The following is a 22,617-nucleotide window of genomic DNA, read 5'->3' as shown; positions in this document are numbered from 1 at the left end:
AAGTTGTATTTCCTCCTCACTGTGAATCCACTGATAACATTTAACATCATCTTCATCATTTAAGTTATTAAAAAACAAAATTAATATTCTGGATAAACTAAATGACATCAGAGTTTTATGGACTCTAATCATCCTTTAAATAAACTTCTTCTGAACTCGATGTAGAAACAGGATTTATTCATGAAACAGCAGAAAGCTTCACTTTCTCTTCGTCTCTGTGAAACAAATCAAACAAACGTTTTTTATTATTTATGTATTCATTAGTTTATTATTCTTGGTCTCCAAACATTATTAACTTAAACAAAGAAAACCGCGGATATATTTCAGATCATACACAATGTTTTTATGAATCAGACATTGAATGTGTTCAGGAGTGTTTTTCTCAAAGAAAGAAATCAAATATAGATTATATCAATATATGATAATCTCCTGTTATCACTGAATATTTAATATTTCATCTTCTTAACATTTAACATTTATTAAAGAGTTTATCTTCTTTCTAGATTTTTGTTTTATCCTTTTGTCTTATATTTACATATTTAACTTAATGTTCATCTTTTTTCCCAAATTTTATTTGATTTAATAATAATTTATAATCATTTTTAATCATTTTATAATTTCTTTCATCAAGACGTCAATCTCTAAAACCACAGATCAATAGTTCTATCAGCTGGAGGAAGTAGTTCATTAGTGGGGACTATTTTAAGAGGCGGATGAATCCATTTTTCAGTCACAATAAACTACAGAGTTCATGAATTTGACATTTTATTAGAAACATCGAGGACGTAAACCACCAAGAAGAAAACAAACTGGTTCCATCAAACATAAAGATATGAGTTCATATATGAAAGTGACACGAAGGTTATGAACAGAGTGACATCACCAAAGCCAGATGAATCTTAAACTAATGTAACATTTCATCTAATTACATCATCACAGGCGTCGTCATGGAAACGTAGCGCCAACGATCCGGTCTGCTCCCCCCCAGGTAAACACTGTTAGCGCCGTTAGCGTCTATTGCTGTCGCCATGTTGAGAGCCGTGTGGAGGCAATGCCTCTGCTCTGATGTTTAATATATCGCCTCTAAAACTAAATATAATGCACTAATAAATGAAGATATATTATTAATATGTAAAGCTGAACAGCTGCAGAAAACAAACCATCTTCATCATCATCATCTTCATCACTCTCTCAAACCTCTAACTATCTCACTCATCAGAGTCAGAAAACAGAACTATAAAGAGGTGAAGAACAAAGATGGCTGCCAACATCAGCTCTGTCCCCGTTAGAAACATAACGAAACAATAAGAGATAACATAATTATTTTCTCATAATCAGGAAATGTTATCTAATAATAAAAAAGGTTCTAATCTGAAGGTTTGATAGTTATTCCATCCTATCTCACTTATCATGACAGAAATAAAAGGCTTTCATAATACTAGATATTATCTAATCACTTTAATTAGCAATGTGTCTCATACTTATTACACACTACCTCATGTTACGAGAAACTTTGTCTTCTTTTATTTATATGTCATAATTCATACAGTGTTCAACAAACATTTAACCTTTTAAGAGAAAATCAAGTAGAATATGAACATGTATTTATTTCATATTTATTATCACAACTACAACATACCAAGTCAAAATGATGGGACATTTTAAAAATCCTTTTGAGTTACCAAAACACTTGATAATATGATAATAACAACAGTTATATTAATAATAATGATGATAATAATAATCAAAACTTTTATGGTAGATTTATTTTCTCCACGTGACATTAATGAAGTTTAAATGAAGCTGAATCAGACGTCACATGAAACTCAAACTCAGCATGAAGAACTGGACTCTGTGGTGTCCGACCACCTTAAATCCTTTAAGGTGGAATACTTTATTAAACACAGAGGAGGACTTTCTTTCAAAGAGAATCAGAAGAGTTGAATGAACGTTTCTCTCTGCTTCACGTCTTCAGAAGAAGTTACAGTTTTTAAAACACTGAATCTCTTTTTGTTCGTCCACGTTGACTTCCTGCAGGCCCGCTCGTCTTCAGCGTCTTCAACTTGAATACTTCATAGTTTGTCAGAAGCTGTGAAGTCTTAGTGACGGATCTGATGCTGAACCTGAACGCATCACCTGCAGATCTGAACCTGTTATGTTCACGTCATCATGTTGGAGAAGTTCCTGAACGCAGCATTTACACTTAGACCTCCAGTTCCTCTCATGTGCTAATATAACTGGTTAGCCTTTGTGCTAATATAACTGGTTAGCCTTTGTGCTAATATAACTGGTTAGCCTTTGTGCTAATATAACTGGTTAGCCTTTGTGCTAATATAACTGATTAGCCTTTGTGCTAATAAAACTAATTAGCCTTTGTGCTAATAAAACTGATTAGCCTTTGTGCTAATAAAACTGATTAGCCTTTGTGCTAATACAACTGGTTAGCCTTTGTGCTAATATAACTGATTAGCCTTTGTGCTAATAAAACTGATTAGCCTTTGTGCTAATACAACTGGTTAGCCTTTGTGCTAATATAACTGATTAGCCTTTGTGCTAATAAAACTGATTAGCCTTTGTGCTAATAAAACTGATTAGCCTTTGTGCTAATATAACTGGTTAGCCTTTGTGCTAACGTTAGTGGTTAGCCTTTGTGCTAACGTTAGTGGTTAGCCTTTGTGCTAACGTTAGTGGTTAGCCTTTGTGCTAACGTTACTGGTTAGCCTTTGTGCTACTGGTTTAGCTCACTGAGCAGCCGCTCTCACGCGTTAACTTCTTGACTTCACTGTCGGCCCATTTGTTTTCTAAAACATGGGTGTTGCTGGTGTTCGACAAACCGCTGTCCACTAATGTCATTCATGTTGTTAAACTATGAAAAGGTTCCCACAGTCCAAAGCACCCAATGACCTCTTCTATACTATATATCTGTGGTCCGAAAAAAGAAACATTTACATTTTAATAATTATGAATTTTCAGGATTACAATTTGTGAAAATGGAAAAAAATCATCTGTCGTTATTGGATAAAAAAAATGTATGTTTTAAATCAATTTTTTTCATCTATCTTTACATTTAACTTGCTGTTAGCGAAACATAGAAGATTTTGATTTGTTAGTGAAATGCACGTTGGGAGTCGTAGTAAAAGTTTTTTCCTGACATATTCTGAAATAACTCTTTTGGAAGTTATTAATAAATTGAATAAATTCAGATTAATATGTTTTCAGGTCAAATATTTCAGTCATGTACATTTGGTGATGTGGTCCGGTTGGAGGTCGGGTCGTTTAGAAGAACGGTCTGGAGGAGACGGCGAGGAAGGCGGATGAAGTCCATCTGGACGGCGGCGGTCCTCTCCAGTGAACCTTCATGTGGTGCCTCAGGTTGGACTTGGAGGAGAAGCTCTTGTCGCACTGCTGGCAGGAGAACGGCTTCTCCTTGGTGTGGATGCGGCGGTGGCAAACGAGCGCCGTGGAGACCCGGAAGGACTTGCCGCACTCGGGGCACTGGTAGCGTTTGGGCTCGGTGTGGATCCGGCGGTGGTTCTTGAGCGACATGAGGTTGGGGAACTCCTTCTGGCAGGAGTTGCAGAAGTAGGTCCCGGTCTTGTGGCTGTTCTTGTGGTTGAGCAGGGAGCTGGCGTGGCGGTAGGACCGACCGCACTGACTGCAGATGAAGGCTTTCGAGCTGCTGGTGGAACCCTCCGGACTCAGATCTGAGAGGAGACAAACACCAGTCAAGTCAAGTCCAGCTGGTTCAGACAGCGCTGAAATGAAGACGGTTATTATTGTTTATGAGTCATTATGAGAAAATCAACGATTCAAGTCTCATGATTTCAAAACGAAAACAACCTGTTTCATAATAGTAAATTCATTTTAGGATTTCCTGAAATTAATGTTAACTCTGATTACAAAAGATTGGCTTCATGATTGTATGAAAAAATGTAATTAAATTAATTTACTCAAGTATTGTAATTGAAGCTAATTTTGACATACTTGAGTATGTTTGAGTATGCATACTCATAATTGATACTATACAATGAATTTTTAGAATTTTTTTACAACAAACCATACTTTCAATTTTTATGAAATACTATATTATTACTTTTTATATTTTTAGGTCATACAATATGACTTAATATTTTTTTTACGACATACTATACGATGACTTTTTACGACATACTATACTGACTTTTTATCATATTTTTACGACATACTATACTATGACATTTTATGACGTTCTTACAACATACTATGATATAACATATATCCTGTACAGGTGTACCTAATTAACTGACATGTGAGTGCAAATGCTGCTGAATGAGAACGGATTGAACACACTGACGTCCACGTTTTTTTTCATCTATTTATTTTCAGTACTCAGCAGTAAGGGTTATAGTATATGGACAAGTTTTTCTGTTAAGAAATGAATTATCAAAACATAGTTTATAAAAGTGTATAGTAAGCATTACATATATATGCATGGAAACAAAAAGTTAAAACAAAAAAGGGGTTATAGTTGTTTCAAACCAAATATTTTTCTTCTTCTTCTCCTCTCTAAAATCTACTTGAAATGCAGGCAGGAAAGTGTCCACTCAGAAACCCAAATCAAACATGGTGGAGGAGGAAGATGCAAAAATAAAAATAGAGAATGTACAGTTATTATTTCTGTGTTCTAGATCACATCGACTCCTACAGCACTTGACGGTCACTGCACGGCTTTATCTTTTTTTTTTTTTTTTACTAGCACCAGTGCTCCTTAAAACGCTGACAAACTGTGTTTTTAAACACACACAGAGGATTCCAAATAGTCAAAAAACGCAATTAAATATAAAGTAAACAAAATAATAACACCAATAAATACAAGAGGTTACCATAAAAGTGTAACATAAAAAGGTTCAAATGATGAGGACTGAATGCACTCCAGATAAAGAGGAGAATCACTGAGTCGTCCCTTTTCAATGTGAATTTGATTTTTGTGAAACAGGAAGTGATCGGGGGGGCGGAGAGATAAATATGGAAGAGAGGATGATGGGAAGGCTTGACTGAGAAAGACCGTCACAACATCACTTAGTAAAAGGCAAGAAAACACTTTCCATCGTACAGTTCTTAAATCTTCACACATCAGACGGAGTTCAGAGTCCATCATCTCCACAGAACAGGGGCATTGTGGGTAAGGGGGGGGGTGTTTACATCAACACAGCTCTAAACTCACACATCCTAAAGACTAGCGCCGTCCATTACAAGTGTTATAATAATAATAATCAGAATATAAATAAATGCATTACTACAATGATCTGTCGTCTTTTTTCCTTCTTATAAAAGAGGTTCTGTAGATATCAGAAGTACGGTTACAATACAGGAGCAACATATACACCGGTACTTTACTCTGTGGGGTCTCAGTCCTTATGTGGTTTCTTTCTCCTTCTTTCATCCTGCGGATCAGGACGGGTGGAGCCCTCGTTCACACACACCGGCTCAAACGCAGCAAGACGGAGACGGGTAACGTGACGGGAGACGGAGGAGGAGACGGTTAATGGAAACCGTTGAACTCGTTTAGGACCTGAAAATCAAGACGCCGTCCTCAAGGCTCAACATAAACGTTGAGAAAATATCTGACATTATCCAAAATGTCCTCCATACGTGGGTCTGTCTCTTTAAGACATCTGTACATGTTTAAAATATTGGATTCATTTTTTTATAGTCTCAAATAATCCTATTTATGTTTTCATTTGACTCAAGGTCCACTTACTACTTTAACAGTTGAAAGCACCAGAACAAAAGTAAACAGAGTTTTACTACATAAACGTGTTAAGTTGTAACTTTACCTTCATTAATGCAGACGGGACACAACGTCACTAATAACCAATCACGTGATAGATTATTCTGGAGCTTTCAACCACATCTTAACGTTCTAATGTATTTCAATCTGCTGATGGAGACCATGTGGAAGACCCTGGTGAAAGCTAGTAAGGGGGGCTTTGAGTTGAGATTGTTCTGTAAAAGATGTGGTTGTTGACAGTGGAAACATGTTGATGATGAAATGAAGCGCTCCAACCTTAACGTTCACTGACGGGATGCTGCTGAAGAATGTGTGTGTGTGTGTGTGTGTGTGTGTGTGTGTGTGTGTGTGTGTGTGTGTGTGAACGCGGCTCACGTCTGTTTGAGAAGCTACAACAACATGAAGCTCCACACACACACTCACAGAAAACACACACATTTAAACCAGGCCGAGGCGTCCCACAATGCTTTGCTTCGTCCCGTCAAACCACAGAGAAAAAGGAAAAACAAACCAAAGCTCTCTGTCTCCACCACATGGTGTGAAATAGAAACACTTTGTTTGGACCGACCGGGTCAGAACTCGGTTTTAAAAACGTTGTGACGAAGGCCACGAGAAGAAGAACTCCCTCTAAACATCAGCTGAACGGGATGGAGGCGGGAAACACAACAGCAGCACCAATCAGCTCCCCCGGTTTGAAATGACACCATGGCTCTGATGTGGACCCCCACAGCGGCTCAGTCCACCACGTCTCACTACCTCAGGACTCATGAGTCTCTAGGAGCCGGCGTCAGAGACAGTCTGCTTACCGCTCGCTGTGGGGCTCGAACACACGAGCAGGAAGTAAGGCCGGTGTAGTGAATCATGTCTACAGTCCACGTCTGTCAGTCTGTGTGGGACACGCCTACAACCGCGGCCTCGTGGGTCGTCCGTGAGGGAGCTGAGGAAAGACGGTGGTGTGTGTGTGTGTAGGTCCTCCATTTTCAGTCATGTGTATGTGTGTGTGTGTGTGTGTGTGTGTGTGTGTGTGTAGCGTCCATTTAGTGTCGTCCCTCCTGTTGTGTGAGTCTGTTCTGTCACACAGGAGTCACACATACACACACACTTCAGCCACACATGGAGCAGTGAGGAAGAGGAGGGTGAGCGGGAGGAAGAGCTACATATTTGGCACTTCCAGAAACCTTGGCATGTGACTGCATCTCACCCCCTCCCCCATGTCTCACCCACATTCACCCCCCCACACTCCCTCCCTCATCCCTAAGGTTATATGAAGGCGCCGCCGGGCATACCCAGGAAGTTGGGCGCACCCATGGCCATGCGGGGGCGCCGTGGAGCCGCTCCAGTGAACCTTCATGTGGTGCCTCAGGTTGGACTTGGAGGAGAAGCGCTTGTCGCACTGCTGGCAGGAGAACGGCTTCTCCTTGGTGTGGATGCGGCGGTGGCAGATGAGTTGGGTGGAGACTCGGAAGGACTTGCCGCAGTCGGGGCACTGGTAGCGTTTGGGCTCGGTGTGGATCCGGCGGTGGTTCTTGAGCGACATGAGGTTGGGGAACTCCTTCTGGCAGGAGTTGCAGAAGTAGGTCCCGGTCTTGTGGCTGTTCTTGTGGTTGAGCAGGGAGCTGGCGTGGCGGTAGGACCGACCGCACTGATCGCACACGTGGGGTTTGAGGACCTCGCCGTGGCCCCCGCGGCCGCGGGCTTTGCCCATGCTGCTCGGGTTGAGTCCTTGCTCTTGCATCAAGGTGTGGTCCAGGCCGGACCCCCAGCCCAGCTCCTGGGAGCCCCCGGGTCGGGGCTGCTGGGATCTGGGCTGGCGGGGCTGCGGCGCCTGGCCGTGGGTGATCTCCATGTGGAGCCTGAAGCTGGCATGCGTGGGAAAAGCTCTCTGGCAGGACCGGCAGGTCAGCTCCCTCTGCTTCTGGTGGACGCGTCGGTGGTTGTAGAGCTGGGAGGAGACCCGGAAGGCCTTGCCGCAGTCGTGGCAACGGTGGCGCCGCGTCTCTGAGTGGATACGGCGGTGGTTCTTCAGGGCGAGTAGGTTGGAGTAGGTCTTGAGGCACACGGCGCAGTGGTAGATGCCGACGGTGTGGGTGTTCTTGTGGTTGAGGAGGGAGCTGGCGTGGCGGTAGGACCGACCGCACTGATCACATCTGTGCAGAGACAAAACGGGGAACAACAAGGGGGGAGGAGGGAGGACAGGGGGAGAAAAAGGGTGATTAGTATCTGAAGATGGTAGTCGGTTTCACTGTTCTGTCAAACTTGATCTCATTTACTGGTTACCACTTTTTCTTCAGAATTGTTGAAATACTCTAACATCTAAGATGTTGTACAGGTATATGATCTGAAATCCGGCTTAAAGCTTTCAAAGAAGACTACTACAAAGTGGTGTACCATTTAAAGTTATGATTTCTACACAGGTCACAGGGGAGAGGACTGCTGGGGGGAGGGAGGGACACGGGAGAAACTATGGACAAACAACTGGGAGTCATGGGGGGGCTGGGAGGTATCTGCTGCTCCCTGCACTGCACAACATGGACACAAACAGCTTCTTTTACATCTGGAAACAATTTCAAAGACCTTCTGTCGCATCCTTCTTTTTGTGTGAGTACTGATGTCTGAATGTAATGATGAAAGATCCATCAAACATGCCCAAAGAACCTCAACCGTGTCAGACTGTAGCTGGATTAAATAATCCTTTACCTGTTGAGAATATAGACCTCTAGACATGTGCAGTGCAGCTAGCTACAAATACTTCCTGATCTTAACCTGTGATTTCAGTTTGCCATCAAAGACATCAAAGTGCAAGAGCCCCATCACATAACTGCATTTACTAGTCTAATGACCGGCTGTATCATGATGCTACTTTGAAAAAACAAACACAAACAAAGACTACAGTCAAAATCATAACAAGAGCAAGGAACAAACATCAGTACTTGAGATTTAGCTAATATGCTACACAGAAAAAATCAAATCTGTGTCAAAACAAAGCATGAAAACAAAACATCTCAACATGAAGGTAGCCTAAAAAACCAAAATGTGTGACATATGCTAACTGAAAGCAAACGGGGTTGACTTATCTGGTCTCTCCACTAATTCAATTTGTCCAAACTTCAGAAAAATCCGAATTCCGGCACGCGTATGGTCCCAAGGAAGCCGGATTGGAGATCATATACCTGTAATAGACACGTAGAGACCTAAATTTATCTTCACTATTTTTTTTGTCAACTTCGAAGAATCACAAACAACTGACGAGGAACTCACGTGTACCGACACTCGTCGCCCTCTCCTGCGGGTGTAGTGGCCTTCCTCCTCACTTCCATGCCTACCTGGTTGTCCCCGCAGCGGTGCCTGGCTAGACCGGATCTCCCCTGGAAGCTCTTCCCACAGGTGGGGCAGCCGAAGGGGGTCGCGCCCTCCTCGTGGACCTTCTGGTGGTTTCGGAGGAACCTGGCCAGCCGGAAGGCTTTCCCGCATGTGTGGCAGATGTGCTTCTTCCGCTGGGTGTGGATGCGCATGTGGTTGCGCAGCGCCATGTAGTTGGTGTAGGGCTTGTCGCAGAAGTTGCACCGGAAGTTGCCGGTCTTGTGGGTGTGCTTGTGGTTCAGCAGGGAGCTGGCGTGTTTGTAGGCGCAGCTGCACAGGTCGCATGCGTAGGGTCTCTCGTCGGAGTCCAGGTCCACTGAGCTCCTCTCCAAGCTGATGTTGGTGGAGCTGTTGGTGGAGGAGGACGAGGGCAGGTGCTGGGCCGGGCAGTCGTGGGCCGCAAGCTCATCCGCCGTGGTAAAGCCCTCGCAGCAGCCATCGCACTCAAAATCCATCTGGACCCCGGGGCCCTGCGGCCCTTTGCACAGGCCGGCGGTGGTGTGGGTAGCTAGCTGCCTCTGAGTGCGGAAGCCTTTGCCACATTCTTGGCAGTTGTGCTTCTTCTGGGCGAAGTGGAGACGTAGGTGGTTTTTCATGGCCAGCCTGTTGGGGTACGTAGAGTTGCAAACATTGCAGTGGTATTCCCCGATTTTGTGAAGGTTCTTGTGATTGGCCAGGCTGCCCGCGTGCCGGTACGTCTTGCCACATTCTTCACAAGCAAAAGGCCGCCGCCCAGTCTCCGACGGGTCAAACTTCTGGGGCCTGGAAGTTCCGGCTGAAGAGTAAGGCTTTTTAAAACCTTGATGGCTGTATTTCGCGCCCATTGCCTGGCTCTTCGACGACTCTCCTCTCATGGTCTGCATTTGAGAAGGGCCCGGCTGCTGGAAGCGGGAACCGTTGGGGCCGGTCCGAACGAGGCCTTTGGCTCGGTGCTCCTCGTGGAGACGGAGGTGGTTGATCAGCTGCTTTTGGATCTTGAACGCCTTGCCGCATTCTTCACACTTGTGCCTGCAGCAGGGACGGGCAGAGACGAAGGAAACATAACAGAATCTCAGTAAATACGTGACATTTATAAACTTAGAGAAAAATATCAGGGCAGCGGTGGATTAAACACAACCTTTTGTGGAGGCTATTATTTTATGCATTACGGCCCAGACTTGAACTCCTAATGGACGTTGACAGTCCTGGTACAATGTGATGATCAACTGTAGAACCACATGTCTGCCGTTAAAACAGACTACGTCTACATTGGAAATAATACTTTATCTCGTAAGCCATCAGCCTCCACATCAAGCTCAAAAATCACAAATAAATAACGAGGAATTTGGGACCTTGATTGTGAGGAAATCTACAAAAGTTCCCTAAACATAGATTTAATCAAAACATGGATACCACAAAAGTTCCCTGTCTTTAAAAACAAACTTCAACCAATTAAGAAAAAATTAACAAACCTCTTTAGATCAAAGTGGGTCCTTTGGTGATTCTTGAGAGCCAGCAGATTGTAGTAGCGTTTCTGACACACCAAGCAGCGGAAAACACCGGTCTTATGGGACTTCTTGTGGTTAAGGAGGGAGCAGGGGTGTCTGTATCCTCGTCCACACTGGTCGCACTTGTGGGGCTTGTCGCTTTGGTCAACCATTGGCCTACGTCCATCGCCGCCGACATCACGGCTTCCTCCGGCAACCCCACCGCCGACACCTTCACCTCCAGACATCCCTTTGGCTCCATTCAGGCCCTGCTTGCTCAGTGAGCTCCCCCGGTTCTTACCAGGGCACAGGTGGGTGATCAGGTGGTGGCGGTCAGCGAAAAACATGCCACAGTCAACACAGATGTGGTTGCGTCCGTCCATCTTGTCATTGCCATTAGCTGAGCTGCCTACAATACCCTGTTGCTGGCCGTCCGGCCTTTGGGGGCCGTGGACTAACTGGTGATTCAGGAGGTCCTGTTTCCTGGAGAAGCTCTGGCCACAGGTGGAGCAGATCATCCTCCACTCCTGCTCTAGGTTGGAAGGTCCTGGCGCCGTCGGGTTGTTGGCATGGCTACGCAGGTGGCTTCTGAGGGCTCTGAGGCTGGCGTAGTGGTTTCCGCATACCGAACACTGATACACTTCTCCATCGTCCTCGTCATCCTTGTCATTGCTACCCATTCTCTTGCCTCCGCTCTGGGAGTACTGCCGTTGGCTGCTGCTTTCTTTCAGGCTGCTGGAGCTCCCAGTGGGCAGCGAGGTTCCACTGGAGCTGTGGTAGTTCATGCTCCCCATGAAACCGTTGGACATGGTGCTCTGCTGCGGTTGTGGCTGTTGGCCACGACGGGGACACATGTGCGACTTGATGCCAGAAACGTCTCCGTACATCTCGCCGCAGTCGGCACACACATGTCGGTCGGCCTGCCGGTGGGCAGAGTTGCTCTGGGAGAGTGAGCTGCCGTCAAAGCGATCGTGGAACTCGAGAGAGTCCAACCCACTGCTGTGGCCACCATCCGGTACGAAGTGGGCGGCATCACCGAGATTCCCTGGTAGGGAAATTGGAGTGGTGGCACCACTGCCTTCCTGGACGTAGCTCTGCTGGGAGTCCAGAGTCAGCGGCTCCGGAGACAGCCAGTCATTGCTGTCGTTATTGATCGGCTGGTTGGAGCCACGCCCCTTGTGACTTCGTAGGTGGCTGTGTAGCGCCGCCAGGTGAGGGTACTGTTTACAGCAGATGGTGCACTGGTAGTGGCCTGTCTGATGGCAGCGTTTGTGGTTGACCAGGCTTCCTGCGTGCCGATAGCTTTTGCCACATTCCCCGCACTTAAAGCGGCGCTCTCCGTCGTCTGGAGAGTTGGCCTGGGGCACGCGGCCTCCGGAGGGGGAAGACACCGAGCCCTGGGAACCGGAGCTTAGCGTGTCCGAGTTCAGGAGGGAGCTGTCCTGGCCGTGGGAGCCCGGGTGGGGATCATGGGTCAGATAGTGGACTTTCAGGGTCTCCAGATCTGGGTGTCCTGCGCCACAGTAGGCGCATGTGTAGATGGGATTGTTGACCGGAGGGCCCATTATTGGGTCATAGGGACCTCTTTTGTCACTGGGCAGGGGTGGCAACGGCAGTGGGTCACCCAGAGCGGGGGTGTATGCCGGGGATCGAACCGCGCTCAGATTGTGGGGCATGATGCCTGGGAAGCTGCGCGGCAGGCCGAGGGAGGGCGAGGCCGCGTTGTGCAGCAGGATGTGCTCCTGGAAGTCTGTCTTATTCGGCAGCGCTATCTGGCACAGGTGGCAGAAGCACGAGGCCGTGTCGTCACTCTGGGACGACTGCGTGCCGCCGCCGCGCTCCGACCCGTGGAGGCTGCTGCTGCCGCCGCTCACCATGGAAGCCCCGGGGGTCTTGAACTTCGAGTGAGTTCTCTCGTGGCTGTTTAAGGCAGCCAGGTTGCTGAATTGTTTGAAACACACAGAGCACTTGAAAGTTCCTTGCTGGTGACACTTCTTGTGGTTCACCAGGCTGCCGTGGTGCCGGTAGGTTCGGTCACACTGGTCGCACTTGAAGGGTCTGTCCCAGGCGTCGTCGGATTCGGGGGAGCCTTTTTTCCCGTGGTCGTCTGTCTCGTGGCTTTGAAGGACACTATGTCCCATACCACTATTATTCAAATGAGGGCGCCCAAACCCGTCCGAGAGGTCTTGGGCGAGACCGTAGTCCCTCTCGTCGTGGCCCGCCTCTTCAGGTACCTCTTCGCTTTCTTCTTCTGCGTGCGCACTACTGGGGGACAATGTATGGATACGTAAGTGGTTCTTCAAAGCGACGGCGTTTGGCAGGGTACGGGTACAAACGGGGCACTGGAACGAACCCACTTCGTGAGATTTCTTATGATTGGCTAAGCTAGCTGCGTGCTTGTAAATGCGTCCACACTGTTCACACTCAAAACGACCGTTCTCTTCTTGCTGATAATGTGCTTTCATATGTTCTAGAAGACTTGGAGTACTCGGACAAACCATATCACATTCTTTACAGGGGAAACCCTTGGCACGACTCATATCATGCATTGCCATAGTACTCTAACGGAAACAGTTGGGAGGGAAATCACAGTTCACAACAAAGCAATGAACAGTGACGTTAGGGAGGCGGAGGAGGAAAACAGCGGTGCTTAGCTCTTCAGCTGAGGGCGGCCATTTTCTCCCTAGACCAGGTCCAGCCAATCAGGGCCCACCTTGAGAGGAGGCGGGCCTGCGGGGTCACACCAGCCAATGAGGTATCACTGTGGAGACAAGAAGAAAAAAGAAAGAGGTTTACTAAAAGGGTCAATTTAACACTTAAAGTATTAATATTATTCGATCATTTAAACCTTCTTAAACTAAATCAGAGTCACACACGAGTTCATCCGATTATGAGATGGTTTTAATCCGGGACACCATCGATTATTTAACGATCTTTGGTTTTTGGGGACTATTGATGGGCGTTTTTTTATTTACAGCCTTAATGATTCATTAACCCTTTAGACTTTAAAACAAACAAACAAATGTCAATGTTGTGACAACATTTCACTTTTTCCCATCTAAAACATTTTATGTTGTCTTAATGTTAACTAAGTATGATATTTTTTATTAATTTGCAATATCAGTCGTTTTTGCCACAAAAAGGAAATAGAACGTAAACATTGCAATTAATGATGCAACTAATTAATACTGTTGTTATTGATTATTTGAATAATGATTTTCAGATCAAGGGGATTTTTTAATCCCCAAAATATTAATTTCACTGATATAAAACAGAGAAAAGTAGAAAATACTCATATTTTAAAGATCAGTAAAGCATAAATGTTTGACGTTTTTCTTTACAAAGTACATTTCTAGATCAATTAATTGATTATCAGTCAAATACAAACGTCAGCCTGCTCTCGTAGCAGCTCGAGTGTTTAAGGTAAAAGACTAAAACCCATAAAATGATCAATACATATTCTCCTTGCAATAAACCTAAAGCTAATAGTCTTTTATGATAATCAACTTCATTTTAACTGTTAATGATATAAAACAAGGAATGAAACCTTCAGACTATAAAACATAAATGATCATTAATTAAGACAAGAATCAGCAGATGAAAAGAGACCAGCAGACATTAAACACCTCATCAGTCCATTTATGCTTTGAGCACATTTAATCTCACAGTAATGCAATCATTAGATCTTAAGTGAGTGGAGGTCGGGGTCAGTTTTAACGAGTTAATCTGATCACACACACACACACACACTCGATTCATTAAAGTTATCCGTCAGTTTGTTAGATCTGAAGTCAGATCAGCTGAGAATAAGACAAAGAAATACTTTATTCTGATATTCTAAAGTTTATTATTGTTTTCTGTTTCATTTGATTTTAGAGCAACAACACCGTGGTACAAGTACAGTTACAGGTACTTGTATTTGTACTTTCCCTGAGTATTTCCATTTCTTTCTACGTCTCAGAGGGAAATACTCACATTTATCTTTACAGACTATATAATATTAAAACAAAATGTAATCTACTAATAAATTATGATGTATTATTATACATTAAACTAGATAAATATATATTCTATGTTATGTGTATTCAATATCTTATATGTATTATTTATATTATTATATTATTATAAAAAGTAATAAAAATAAGCTCCACCTTTAAAGTGATGAACACATTAACACATCAATATTATTATATATATTATTCTTATTAATGAGTATTTGACCTTTGCTAATTCAAGTATATTTTGAATTCAGGACTTTTACGTGTAACAGAGTATTTGTACACTGTGGTATAAGTACTAATACTAGAGTACTTCTTTTTGGACCACATGAGTCAAACCTGAATTACTAAAATCTGAATTGTTTTGATTTATGAATAAACATGTTTGTCATTAAGGAGTTAAATATCTGTGTTAGAGGGTTTAACTCCTGGTGTTTCTATTCTACTGGGTCACAGGTCGGTCCTGGTCCAGGACTAACAGGGTCTCTGACTCATCTTACATGGACCCATAATAATAATAATAATAATAATAATAATAACAGTACAAGTCCACCTCGAGCCCTGCAGGTCTGGAGCAGCTCAGAGTATCTGATGAAGCTGAACCACCTCCAACACCTGTACACACAACCTGCTGCAGTTGGCGGGGTCACTGACTGAAACCACATGATCAGACCGCCTCCTCCAAACCAGACCTCCAGACCCAAACCGGCCCAGATCAGGACGTCACTGACATCAGATAAGAAGACAGATATCAGGTCATCTCCTCAAGGACTCTAAAGCCCAGACTAGGACCCTTTGGACTTCTACAGTGACTCCTGGACCCCTTTTCCAGTAAACCTGGATCCTACACAAACACAGTTATTCTACTGAAACATGTCAGGAATTCAAGGACCCTTGAACTCCCTCAATGACTCCTGGAATCTTCCACGGTGCCACTTGAACTTCTAATCACATCACAAGAACTGCTGGATCCTCCTCAAGGACCCCAAGAACCTCCTCAAGGACCCCTACAACCTCCTCAAGGACCCCAAAAACTTCCAAAAGGACCCCAAGAACCTCCTCCAGATGTAGAGAAACCTTTTCAAGGACCTCTAGATGGATCTCAGTTTCATCTCTGTGACCAGCACAGAGGTGGGTCCAGGACATGTTTAGCATAGCTTAGCACAAAGACTGGAAGCGGGGGAACTGTTAGCTTAGCTCTGAAGAAAAAGAAACAAAATCTATCTTCCAAAAAGTTCAAAGTCTGTCGGGTTTTAAAGCCCAAACATCTAGCTGGAGGAGAAGAACTGGACCAGGACCCCGGAAACCCAACACAGAACCAGTATGAAGAATGTAGAGCACCATCCAGACCAGTAACAAGACCAGCATCCAAACCAGTATCCGAACTAGTATCCAGACCAGCACCAGACCAGCATCACACAGAGATAATACACGTGTTGGTTCTTCGTTGACTGAACCAGACGATGAAATAAACTTCAAATGTTTTGGTTTTATGGTTTTAATAAATCTTCACTTTACTGGGATTTCAAACTGGAACCAGTTGATGAGGTGGGATTGATTAACGAGCTGATGGATCAATTATCAGATCAGTGACTAATGGTTTCAGCTTCATATGGTAGTACGGTTAGAACGGTACCAAACACTAAATATGTGAAATAAACACTCTTATTAATAACAATCCAGGTTTCCTCGTTAAATACGGAACATGAGCGTTTATCTTCTTTCACAGAAAAGTGAATATTGTTTTATGACATTTGACTTAAACTATTATATAAATAATAACCGTTAATTTATCATTAAAATAATTGTTTTCTTTTAATTCTTCATAAAGATTCGATAAAGGATAAATATATAATTCATGTGTTTTCTCCACCTTGATGTGTTTTTCATGTGTTTCCTCTTTAATCTAACTGAGGTTTTGTGTATTTCTACTGTTTCTAGTGCTGCTAAACTCCTGAGTATTCATAGTATTCATACCTCCAGCTGTTTATTCTCTGTATTTACATTAGTACAATATCTGCTGTAGGTTTACTGTGTATTATATATTTATACTATTCTGTGGATAGATGGCACTCTGTACCTGAACTACTCGTGTAAAGGAGTCTTTATAGAAACATGTTATAGATGAATGAATATAATAATGAAGATAATGAGCAGCCCGTGTTTAGGTCTGGTTGTTCGTTTTGTGAATAAACTGAACGTTTTATTTGATCTCTGAGGTGAAACAACAACAACAACAACGATAATAACAACAATAATAACAATGATAATAATAACAACAACAACAATAATCCGGCTCAGATGATGATCATTCAGACTGATGTGACTCAGACAGCCAATCAGAAGCGTCTTCTCCTCTTTCCTCCTGATAATGTAAACAAACCATCAGTGACTCATAAAACAACATTTACATTTTAATGTGTAATGTTTTAATGTTGGATGTTGAGTGTTTTAATGGCATCGGACCCGCGGGGCTGGCTGACCTTGGCCCGTCTCCTCCCGCTCGGTTCAGCCTCAGAGGGGGGGTTTCATCCGGACAAAGCGGGCCATCGCCTCCGACACAGGCCGACATGAGCCGCTGAGCCGGAGACACCGCGGCCCGGCCGGAGGAGAGGAGGAGAGGAGCGGGGAGGAGAGGAGAGGAGAGAGGAGAGCCGAGGGGAGGCGAGGGGAGCGGGACTCATCCGACACAAAGCCCGCAGAGAGAGACGGTCGACGGTCCTCCCCCCCCCCCCACAGCCCCCCTCTCCAGCCCCCGACCCCGCATCGGAAAATGGAGCAGAGAGCCATTTTCCCCCATGCTAACGAGCTAGCTCGTTAGCATCCTGTGCTAGCTCGTTAGCACCCCATGCTAACGAACTAGCATCCCATGCTAACGGGCCATTTTCCCCATGCTAACGAGCTAGCACGCTATGCTAACGGGCTAGCATCCCATGCTAACGAGCTAGCATCCTATGCTAACGAGCTAGCATCTTGTGCTAACGAGCTAGCATCTTGTGCTAACGAGCTAGCATCCTATGCCAACGAGCCCATGCTAGCCCCCCATGCTAACAGCTAGCCCCTCCGTCCTGCAGACACGTGCAGCTATAAACAAACATCCTGTTTTATTCTCAGGAACAGATCTGAGAATTATAAACAACACGGCCGAGCTAGCGCTAGCATGGGGCTAGCATGGGGCTAGCATAGGGCTAGCATGGAGCTAGCATAGGGCTAGCATGGGGTTAGCATGGAGCTAGCATAGGGCTAGCATAGAGCTAACATAGAGCTAGCATGTAGCTAGCATGTAGCTAGCCTAGAGCTAGCATGGAGCTAACATGTAGCTAACATGGAGCTAGCATGGAGCTAGCCCCCCCGTTGAGAGAACGGAAGTACAAAAACCACTAAAAGGTAAACAAAGACACCACTCACGCACACTCACACGCACACTCACGCACGCGCTCGGCCGTGTGCCGTGCGGGCCGCAGCCCGTGCGGGTTAGCATGTTAGCATGCTAGCTAGCCGCCGCCACACAAAGACGGCGGCTAGCTGCGTGTTTCCCGCGCTCACTCACCCTCGATCGGCCTCTGCGCCGCGCGGACGACGGATGCAGCGCGTGAGTGCAGCACGAGCAGGTTTCACGGGCCGTTCATGGTGGTTCTGCTGGTTCTGCTCGGTCCACACAGCGACGCTCTGCTCTGCTCCGCTCTCTCTCTCTCTCTCTCTCTCTCTCTCCTCTCTCTACCGCCTCTCTCTCTACCGCCGCGTCGCCTGCATACTTCCTGCCGCTGCCGCTACGCCGCCGCTGACGCGCTGCCGCTCCGCTTGGCGCGCAGCGGCAGCGCGTCATCATGCGCAGAATGGAGAACAGAGGCTCGGCGGCGTTCTGCTGTGACGTCATAGAGTCCGCTCAATGCTCACTCCTTAATAAATGTGTTTATTATGGTCTAACAGCAGAAACACGCTTTACTTAAATACATGTTCATTCAGTGTCAAAACTTAAATCAGTCCAATAATATTTAAGTTTTAAAAGAGCTGATTTACATCTTTGTTTTGTCTGTTGCATTAAAGACACGTTTATCCAAACTTAACATGAATGAATCTTGAACAGCAGATATAAAAATAATATGATATATTAAATGAATAAATAAAATAATGTGATATATTAAATAAATAAATAAAATAATATATATTAAATGAATAAATAAAATAATGTAAATAAATAAAATATATAAATTAATAAATAAAATAATGTGATATATTAAATTAATAAATAAAATAATGTGATATATTAAATTAATAAATAAAATAATGTGATATATTAAATAAATAAATAAAATAATATGATAATTAAATGAATAAATAAAATAATGTGATATATTAAATTAATAAATAAAATAATATGATATATTAAATTAATAAATAAAATAATGATATATTAAATTAATAAATAAAAAATATGATATATTATTAAATTAATAAATAAAATAATATGATATATTAAATTAATAAATAAAATAATATGATATATTAAAATAATAAATAAAATAATATGATATATTAAAATAATAAATAAAATAATATGATATATTAAATTAATAAATAAAATGTGATATATTAAATTAATAAATAAAATAATATGATATATTAAATTAATAAATAAAATAATGTGATATATTAAATTAATGAATAAAATAACATGATATAAAACAGTAAATACCAAATGAAAGAGTTTCAATGAGCTCAGTCTGCTGACAGTCTGTCTGGATATTAAAGTTACTCCACATCAAATCAATAAACATATTGATCTTCTTTCTGCTGATAAGTCACTTTATACATATGCAAATATGATTTATGATTTTATTATTTCCACGATTTAAAAAAAACTTTATTTGTTCAAACGTTTATTTTTTGTAATTAATACATTTGAATTTCACTTTCCTACAAATTAAATTAAAAAGGGCTCAGCCTGATTGTGAACTACGTGTCCCAGGATCCCTTGCGGCGGCACTGACGTCATAACCCCGCGCCTCCGCTGCTTCCCTCGTTCGTAGTTTTTCTGGTTTTATTTCTGAGCTCGTTGAAGCCGCGCGCTGCTTGAATGAGCAGGATGGGTCCCGTGAAGGTGAAGTATGACGCCTGCTGCTGTATTAGTGATTAATGATTAGTGATTAATGATTAATGACCAGTGATTAATGACCAGTGATCAGTGATTAATGAGCTTATTAAGCTGCAGCATCAGAGGTTCTCTGCTCGCTTTGTTGTTGTAGCTGAGAACAGTAAACACAGCTGCAGGTTCTAGGTTACATCCTGGTTCTTACGGGTCGGGGTGATAATGCGTGATGTTAACTGTGCGTGATGTTAACTGTGCGTGATGTTAACTGTGCGTGATGTTAACTGTGCGTGATGTTAACTGTGCGTGATGTTAACTGTGCGTGATGTTAACTGTGCGTGATGTTAACTGTGCGTGTTGTTGTGCAGCTCCTCCACATGTCCGTCTTCTCTCAGAGCTTCTCTCCCTGCGGTCGGTTCCTGGCAGCTGGAAACAACTACGGAGAGATCGGAGTGTTCAGGTCCGACGCCCTCAAACGCCTCATTAGATAAGAAACAAAGCAGTTATCATAACATTCATCATAATCATATTAATGTTCATCATCATGTTCATCATCACATTGACTGTGTTGCAGCCTGTCTGCAGCTCTGAGTCCAGACGCCACAGCCCTGAGTCAGAAACCTGTCCTGACGTTCACAGGTGAGTGGCAGCAGAGTCACGTGTGTTCTACCTGGTTGTTCTCTGACGTCTCTGACTCCTCTGGTTCTCCTGCAGCTCATGACGGCCCCGTGTTCTCGCTCCTCTCCACCGACTGTCAGCTGCTCAGCGCCGGGAACGGAGAGATCAGCTGCTGGAGCTGGAGCGAGCTCATCAAGAAGGTTCGTTCATCCATAGAAGGCACCTGAGAACAGGAGGAACATGCTGGCTTTATGGACTCTTTGCTCCTCATGTTGTTTCACCTTCAGATAATAATTAATGTCTTCTTTAAGCTTCAGCGTGTCTCATATTTGACTTTTGTTTCCTCAGAATGTCAAAGCTCTGTGGACGAAAAGACCAAACTACAAGTGAGAGACACTTCCTGTCTGTTTGGTGTCCTCAATGATATATATCATATTATATATCATATTTATTATATTCAATATTATGTGTGTTTGTTTATTATATTAAATATGATATATATATTGTGTATTATATTCAATATTATGTTTGTTTATTATGTTAAACATGATATATTATGTGTATTTTATTATATATATATTATATTAAATACTATGTGTCTGTCCTCGTGTTTAATTATTATTATTCCTCAGATCCAGTCTGGAGATCCCAGAGATCAACTCCATGATCATCAACCACAGAGTGAGAACAGTTTTTATACGTTAATGTACTCAAAGTACTACAATAAGTACCTCTACATGAGTACTGTGCGTTTCTCTACCTGTACGATGAAGACCAACGACTCTTCCTCTCTCAGGACAACAGTCTGGTCTTCGGCGGAGGAGACAACAACGTCCACATCCTGGACCTGGAGCACGGAGTCTTCAAGGTGAGTCTGGTTCACCTGGAGGTCCTCCATCAGTAGACCTGGACCCGGACCTGAACCTGTGTCTCTGTCCCCAGTCCGTCCTGCAGGGTCACTCTGACTACGTCCACTGTGTGAGCGTGAGGGACAGGGAGGCAGAGATCCTGTCGGGGGGGGAGGACGGAGCCGTGAGGGTGTGGGGTGAGTGAGGGCCGGCGGCCATGTTGGTCCTAGGCTGTAGTTTTATTCTAAATACGAGTGTAGTTTCATTCTGATGAATATTAATGAGACGTTTGTTGTTCAGACAGCCGGACGGGTCAGTCTGTCCACTGCATCGAGGTCTACAAGTACGAGGTGACTCCACTCTGACCACACGCCCTTATATGGACTTACTCAACTTCCTCCTTTCATCTCCTGCTTCCTTCTTTCTCCTATCTCCTCATTCCTCTTCCATCCTTTCTTCCTCTCTATCTCCTCCCTCCTCTTCCTCCTCCTGTATGAGTGGAGCTGCAGCTCTCTGTGAACGTGTCGTCTGGTGTGTTTCAGAGCTGTGCTCGGCCTCAGTACGGGAAATGGATCAGCTGTCTGACGACCGACTCTGACTGGATGGTAAGAAAACAAACCTGATGTATTGATTATAACGATTGATCAGATGATCCATAATCACTTCCTGTCTCCTCCAGCTGTGTGGTGGAGGTCCGTCTCTGTCTCTGTGGCATCTCCGCTCTCTGTCTCCGACCTCCGTCTTCCCTCTGACCGGCTGCCAGAGACAGACCGCCTTCTACCAGGACATGGTGAGACAACTGTCTGTCTGTCTGCCTGCCCCTCTGCCCATCCGTCTGTCTGTCTGCCTGCCCCTCTGTCTGTCTGTCTGTCCCTGTCCCTCTGTCTGTCTGTCTCTGTCTGCCCCAGTGTTCACAGAGATCCCATCCTCCTCCTCAGATCCTGGCGGTGGGTGAAGGCCCGGCGGTGTCTCACTGTCTGCTGGGTGGAGAGGTCAAAGCTCAGATCCCGTGTACGCCACAGAGCCTCAACACGCTGCAGCTCAACACCAACAGCACCGAGCACAGGGTGAGTCCCTGAACGCACCACGTCCTCCAGCAGCTGACGGAGCAGAAATCTGTTCTGATTGAAGTGAAATCTAAACTTCTGTTTTCATCTTAAACTGTTAAATGTTTGTTTCAGGTGCTGACGGTCGGAGGAAGCAGTGATCACATCGACGTGTTCACCAACCTGTCGTACAGAACGTTCTCACTCAGCTTCTGACACACACGTGCACGCGCACACACGTACATGCACACACACACACACACACACACACGTACATGCACACACACACGTACATGCACACACACACGTACATGCACACACACACACACACACGTACATCCACACAGGTTGAATGAACGTTTGTGTCTGACATTTTGAAGACCTTTGTATCGTTTATTCTGAAGATAATAAAATATTTTTGT

The 22,617-nt window shown here is 44.1% G+C and overlaps 2 protein-coding genes across 3 annotated transcripts; one reads left to right on the top strand and one right to left on the bottom strand.

The window, feature by feature from the left end:
• Nucleotides 1-1,659: 1,659 nt before the first annotated feature.
• Nucleotides 1,660-18,329, bottom strand: LOC129098021 (zinc finger protein 646-like). Its single transcript, XM_054606967.1, is given in 6 exon segments — nucleotides 1,660-3,704; nucleotides 7,057-7,085; nucleotides 7,087-7,917; nucleotides 9,029-10,138; nucleotides 10,582-13,357; nucleotides 18,145-18,329. Coding segments are annotated over 5 exon segments (4,968 nt in total). The 5' UTR covers nucleotides 13,152-13,357; nucleotides 18,145-18,329; the 3' UTR covers nucleotides 1,660-3,276.
• On the top strand, nucleotides 17,852-22,587 carry thoc6 (THO complex 6). 2 transcript variants are annotated; one of them, XM_054606982.1, is made up of 13 exons: nucleotides 17,852-17,981; nucleotides 20,052-20,143; nucleotides 20,258-20,322; nucleotides 20,398-20,501; nucleotides 20,650-20,687; nucleotides 20,934-20,982; nucleotides 21,098-21,169; nucleotides 21,244-21,346; nucleotides 21,450-21,499; nucleotides 21,692-21,754; nucleotides 21,829-21,939; nucleotides 22,088-22,216; nucleotides 22,331-22,587. In XM_054606982.1, exons 2-13 carry the CDS (start codon nucleotides 20,061-20,063, stop codon nucleotides 22,409-22,411), a joined length of 948 nt encoding a protein of 315 aa, XP_054462957.1. In that variant the 5' UTR covers nucleotides 17,852-17,981; nucleotides 20,052-20,060; the 3' UTR covers nucleotides 22,412-22,587. The 2 variants fall into 2 exon arrangements, with proteins under 2 accessions (XP_054462957.1, XP_054462956.1); XM_054606981.1 differs by lacking the exon at nucleotides 17,852-17,981 and adding an exon at nucleotides 19,609-19,695 and having other exon boundaries at nucleotides 22,331-22,586.
• Nucleotides 22,588-22,617: the final 30 nt, after the last annotated feature.

The sequence above is a fragment of the Anoplopoma fimbria genome, chromosome 11 (genome assembly GCF_027596085.1).
Source record: "Anoplopoma fimbria isolate UVic2021 breed Golden Eagle Sablefish chromosome 11, Afim_UVic_2022, whole genome shotgun sequence".
NCBI classification, from domain to species: domain Eukaryota; kingdom Metazoa; phylum Chordata; class Actinopteri; order Perciformes; family Anoplopomatidae; genus Anoplopoma; species Anoplopoma fimbria.
The sequence above is the reverse complement of the archived record's forward strand: the minus strand, read 5'-3'. Positions and strand labels throughout refer to the sequence as shown.

Coding starts and splice junctions, on each gene's coding strand:
- thoc6 (XM_054606981.1), top strand. CDS start 19,672: ATGAGCAGGATGGGTCCCGTGAAG. Junction 20,144..20,257: donor GGAGAGATCGGAGTGTTCAG/GTCCGACGCCCT, acceptor ACTGTGTTGCAG/CCTGTCTGCAGCTCTGAGTC. Junction 22,217..22,330: donor CCAACAGCACCGAGCACAGG/GTGAGTCCCTGA, acceptor TGTTTGTTTCAG/GTGCTGACGGTCGGAGGAAG.